General features: G+C 43.0%; 1 protein-coding gene across 1 annotated transcript; it reads right to left on the reverse strand.

The window, feature by feature from the left end:
* Positions 1-4,077: 4,077 nt before the first annotated feature.
* LOC110705928 lies at positions 4,078-4,896 on the reverse strand. The gene has a single exon (XM_021883846.1). The coding sequence runs from the start codon at positions 4,894-4,896 to the stop codon at positions 4,078-4,080; it is 819 nt and encodes a 272-aa protein (XP_021739538.1).
* Positions 4,897-6,018: the final 1,122 nt, after the last annotated feature.

The following is a 6,018-nucleotide window of genomic DNA, read 5'->3' on the forward strand; positions in this document are numbered from 1 at the left end:
CATATCAATCCCTTTGCTATAAATGAACAAAGAGTTATACATCTTGCTGTTATTAAAACCAAGAGACAAAACATAATCAACAAAACGCTTATACCAAGCCCGGGGTGCCTGCTACTTAAGTCCATAAAGGGACTTACGCAAAAGACAAACATAATCCGGATGGACCCGATCCCTGTAACCTACTGGTTGATGCATATAAACTGTTTCCTGAAGCTCACCATGTAAGAAAGCATTTTTGACATCAGGCTGATGAATAGGCCATGTCTTGGACAAGGAAAGGCTAAAAACAGTACGGATTGTAGCCGGTTTGACCACCGGACTAAAAGTCTCACCACAGTCAATGTCAACTTGTTGAGTCTTGCCATCACCTACAAGACGGGCTTTATGCCTCTCAAAATCACCATTAGATTTGACTTTATGAGTAAAAATCCACATAGAACAAATCACATTCATATTCGGAGGACGGGGCGCCAACTCCCACGTCTTATTTTTAATAAGAGCATTATATTCATCATCCATGGCCATTTTCCAATTTGGGTCACGAAGAGCCGCAACCGGATTTCGAGGAAAAGGGGACCTTTCAACCGCGGTATGCATGGAATATTTAATGTTAGGCTTAAAAATTCCATATTGGCTTTAGGTTACTGGCTTAGGCTGTTGGACAAAAATTTGTTGTGGAGTTGGTGTGGGCATAGTGATTCGGTTTTGTGCGTGCTGGCGAATTGGGGGAAGGCAGTGGGCTTGGTGAAGATGGCCCAACTGGCGAACCAAGTTGGTGTGGAGCGCTGTTGGGTGTGTGTTAGGCCAGAGGTGTAGTGGGCTCAGTTGAGGCATGAGGCCGGTTTGGCGAGCTAGGCGTAGAGAGAGGATTAGGCTGGTCGATTTGGGCTTGAGCAGCGGAGCTAGGTTGATACATATGCTAAATCACATAAGGTGATAAACCGTCATCCAAAAAATCATAAGTATGGGATTGTGGGTATGCAAGTTAGCAAATGGGAACACATTCTCATCAAACTACATGGCGACAAATAATGATTTTATGAGAAGACATATCATAACATTTGTAACCACGATGGCTAGGTTGGAACCCTAAGAAGATACACGGAGTAGACCGAGGTTGCAACTTATGAATAGTTGTAGAGGGAAATAAAGGGTAGCATAAACAACCAAAGACCTGAAAATGAGAATAAGAGGGAACCCTTTTGTAAAGAACTTCAAGAGGGGACTTGTTACCCAAAAGCTTACTTGGAAGCACATTAAGAAGATAGGTTGCCATTTGGAGAGCATGAGCTAGAAGAGTACGTGTGACATTGTTTATAGATTGAATTTTTCGTTCGGCCTTCCCATTTTGAGATGAAGTATGGGGAAAGACAAGCGAAATGACATGCCATGAGTTTTACAAAAATCCCAAAAAGAACTATTATCAAACTCCCTACCATTGTCACATTGCACATTTTTTATATTACGCTCAAATTGAGTTGAGATATGGGCTTTAAAGGCTAAAAAAATGTCATAAACATCAGATTTTTGTGCCAAAGGAAAAGTCCATAAATACTTTGAAAAATCATCCAAAAAATTAAAGAACACAATAACGATGTCCCGCAGAACTCAAAACAGGAGATGACCAAAGATCACTATGTAAAATATCAAAAGGCAAAGTTGTACTCGAAGATGAAGAAACAAACGACAACTTAATATGTTTACCAATAACACAAGACCCACAAACACTAGAACTAGAATATTTATTACAATCAATGCTTTTATTCTTCCTAAGGATATCTAAAATTGGAGAACCTAGATGACCCAACCAATCATGCCAAGCTTAGGAGAGATGATGGCAAAGGTAGAAGATGAAGCTTGATTGTTGTGAGAAGAAATAGGATAAAGATCGCCCCGACTATCACATCTCATTATTTGCATCCCCGTCCGATAATCCTTTACAGAAAACCCAAAAGGATCAAATTCAACTGACACAAAAAATTATCAGTAGTAAACTTCCTAACATAAATGAGATTTTTAATCAATTTGGGTGCATGTAGAACATTTTGAAGGGAAATGGATTGAGTTGGGGAAGGCAATTTTGTATGACCATAGCCAAGGATAGGGATAGTATGACCATTTCCAACCACAATATTATTATTAGGATGATTGTTCAAATTAACATAAGACGTGAGATTACCTGTAGAGGACGTCATGTGGGAAATAGCCCCAGTGTCCATATACCAAGACAGACCAGGTTGTTGGAGGGACATGTGATAAGTGTTTTATTGTCCATTTATCATGGTATTTTTAACACGATTTTGTAGTCATTTTCTCCTCTATAACCCCTCTCCGACTCCTTGTTGTGCATGATTACAACTTTTGGCTTCCCCGTTCCGTTTTATGTGTGTGTTCGTGTTTGTAGATGCAATGAAAAATTGGTAAAGTAGCATGAACTTGAAGACTCTTTTGAGGAAGCATACACCAGGAAGGAGCGGGCGTGCACCAAGAAAGGAGCGGCCGCTCCTAATCGAGGCATCACAATCTGCCTCTCCCTAGCTATTCCCAGCAGAGAGTGGGCGTGCACCATAGGAGGAGCGGGCGCTCCTCCCCCGAGCTGCCACAAACTTCCATCTGCACTCCAAGGAGAGGGCGCTCCTAATCAAGCTCCAACAATCTGTCTTCTCTGATGCAGCCAAGAGCGGGCGTGCAACAGGCCAGGAGCGGGCACTCCAAGCAAAGGAGTGGGGCTCCTCACTGTAAATCCGGTTTTCTTGACGGATTTTCCTATGTAATTTTCGGGGGTATAAATACCACCCTTGGCTTCATTTGTACGGATCTTCTTCTTCTCTCTTAACTCTCTTAGGCTTATTCTCTTTGTTAGTGCATAGTTTTCCTCTCCCTTAATTTAGATTCTCAAAAACTCAATCATTTGTAAGATTTAATTGACGTTTGTTCTATCAATTTCAACAATAATTATTCTCAACCTTGAAGTATCAATTAGTAATCTCTTAATTTTTTGAATTTTATCCTTGCTTAATTATAGTTCTTACTTGATCATTGTTATTTGTTCTTGCATGTTAAATCCATCCTTGTCTTATCTCTTTTCTAGTTTAATTGAATTCATGAAAACCCTAGATATAGTTGTTAGAGTAATTCCCACCATGTTTAGTGAGTAGTTCATTAGTTAGGGGTTGGGTGAAAACCCAACCAAGCCATGGTTGATTGACTTGGATTTCTCCATGTTTTACTTTGGGTTGATGTCTCTTTGTGCTTGAATTGATTATTTCATGTGTATTTTGGTGGCCACTTCATGCTCATGTGTTCATTTCCTTACTCACACTAAAAGATGAGGTTTGGTAATGAGTCATTTCTTGTGCAATTAGATTATGTTACTTTCATGATTATGGATGTTTGGTTTCATTGAATATGATGCTTTAGTGTGGTAATTAGGTGAAAAATCCCAGTTATTTGTGCTTCATGCTAGTTCGGAATGATCGAGAGACAAACTCAATCTAAAAACTCAATTCGATCCTACCATTGAGACTTACTCCTTGTCATGTTAGTGTTTGATTTAGGGAATACTTATGTTGTGACTTTGAAAGAAGACAATGTTGAGTTCCTATTCTATCACCCATGTATGTTCATGATTTATCCTTGTTATTGATTATTTGGTTTGGTTGGTGTTGAATCCCGTTTCCCCTAGCGTTCATCTCTATGAATTTAACTAATCAAACCCCAATTTGTGACCGAATTAGCTTACAATCATCTCATACTCTTGGTGTTCTTTACCCATTCCCTGTGGATACAATCCCGTACTTACCCTAGACTTGTCTTAGGTTGGTTTAGGTAGAAATATTGTTTGGCTTAGGGTGATTGTCCAACGACCGATTCATCCCTCTACCAACATGGTGTGCATCGCGATCTTGAGATCTGTAGGAACATACGGTATGGACTGCCTAAAAGAAGGAGCCACACCTTGCTTAACATAGGCCTGTTGTTGCTTCTGAGGCCTTGGATCCAAAATCCCTTGTTGGCGCTACTAGGCCGTAGGAGGTCTGCCCATCCTTAAGTTGGGAAAGGGCATGGAGGGATGGGTCAGCCCTGACCATTCCAAGCCCAAGGATACGACATAAGCTGTTGTTGCTGCTGTTGGGAGTTTGTGTTTCCACCGTGGCCTCCCGAACCTTGTCCAAAACCACCCTTGTTCCCGCCGGAGTCTCGACCACCAACGGACCCACCTGAATTTTTCTGGCCGCCAGTGTTTTTCCAACAAGAAGACTGCGCATCATGCTTCCCTTTTTGGTGACCTATTTTCTCATCATCATCAATTGAAGCCGCCACCATAGCATATTCGATGGCTACTTCTCGCGACAATCCTGCCTCCACAAGGACGAGCATAGGCCGAGCCTTATAAAAGGGAGGAAGGGGATCGCTTTGTCGGATCACCGTACCCACTCCACGATACGGTTTCGTAAGACCCCCAACCAATTGCAAAACTATTCGACTATCCGTCACCGATGCTCCAACGTTCTTTAATTGATCCGCAAGGGATTTAAGACGTCGACAATATGCAGAGGCATTAGGGAAATCCTCCATAGAGACGGTGGAGAATTCTTGTTCAAGAGCAACGACGCGAGAATGTTCATTGTCTTGGAATATATCACGCAACCTATCACAAGCTTCCATAGCCGTAGAGTCAGGCTCAATAATGGTATGCAAGAGGTCATTAGAAATAGTAGAGTAAATCCACGAGAGAACCATGGCATCCAAGGTTGACCATAGTTCCTTTTCTTCATTGGTAGAAGGAACCGTCTTTTTCCCTTTCGTCGGAGGAATAATGTGATCAAGAACCTTGTGAGATCTTGCGTGAATCTTGAAGAGTTCCGCCCACGTAGAGTATTGCACGTTTTCCATCTCAAGAATAATGGGAACGAACGTGATTTTTGATATTTGATACGGCAAGAGCCGGATGGAATGAAGATTTGTTGATTGCCATTGATGAAAGTCGGATAACAGAGAATTAGAATAAAAAACAGAGAGAAGAGAGTGAAGGAGATGGTGGACAAGGAAACTCGAGCTAGGGTTAGCGGAAGACAAAGAGATTAGAAACCCTAGGCAACTGATACTGATTAGGGGATTTTGCTCCTACCAATCGGAATGCGCCACGTGGGCCAATCAGGACCTGCCAAGTGTCCCCTAGTTGGAACTGTCAGGGCTTGCCACGTGGCACGCGCTTATTCGTCCACCTTGGACCTGTTATGTCACGACATGTGGCATACTCCATGCCTAATGGAGAAACCGGCCACCCAGGCCCAACTTCCGAGGGAAGCCCAATCGGCCCTAGGTTTACCTAAACCTAGGATGGGCACGTTTCCCAAGGTTATAAATACCTCCCTTAATCCTCATTAAGGGAAAAAAAGAAAAACATTACGGAACACACTAATAACCGGCTGATCTCGCTAACAAAGCAGATTACCTGCATTAAACACTCTCACCTAGAGAGACCTTATTACTTTAATTTCCGCATTAATTACTCCTTAATCAGGTACTAACTTGACCGTTGGAGGCGGAGCTCCCAGGAGTCTCCGTTATTTTGCAGGTACAGGCGTCCGGTTCCAGTCTCGGAATTGTAAATCTCCCGCAGGACATCAGAAAACCCCGAAACATTTGGCGCCGTCTGTGGGGAGAGTACTTCAGAGATGGCATCCAAGTCTGTGCCGACTCCTGAAGAGAGGCGCCCCCTAGACGACCCTCAAGTTCAGTCGGACCATGACACCGAAAGTGAATTTGAAGTTGAAACTCATACAGCTTCAGACGGGACCCTAAGGGCCCGACGTACCTGTCATACCGAAAGGAGGGAACGGGAACATCTTCAAACAGGAAGCGAGCCAGCAGGCGCACTGCCTGTTCGGCAACAGCCGACTGATGGGTCTGCTCCCATCACAAGGAACGAACTCATGACCTTCATGAGGGACTTCAAGGGAGAGATTCAAGAGTTGATCAACAAGAAGCCGCCTGCTTCAGTCAAGGAGCAGT

The sequence above is a fragment of the Chenopodium quinoa genome, unplaced genomic scaffold, assembly GCF_001683475.1.
Source record: "Chenopodium quinoa cultivar QQ74 unplaced genomic scaffold, ASM168347v1, whole genome shotgun sequence".
NCBI classification, from domain to species: Eukaryota; Viridiplantae; Streptophyta; class Magnoliopsida; order Caryophyllales; family Amaranthaceae; genus Chenopodium; species Chenopodium quinoa.

Coding starts and splice junctions, on each gene's coding strand:
- LOC110705928 (XM_021883846.1), bottom strand. CDS start 4,896: ATGGAAAACGTGCAATACTCTACGTGGGCGGAACTCTTCAAGATTCAC.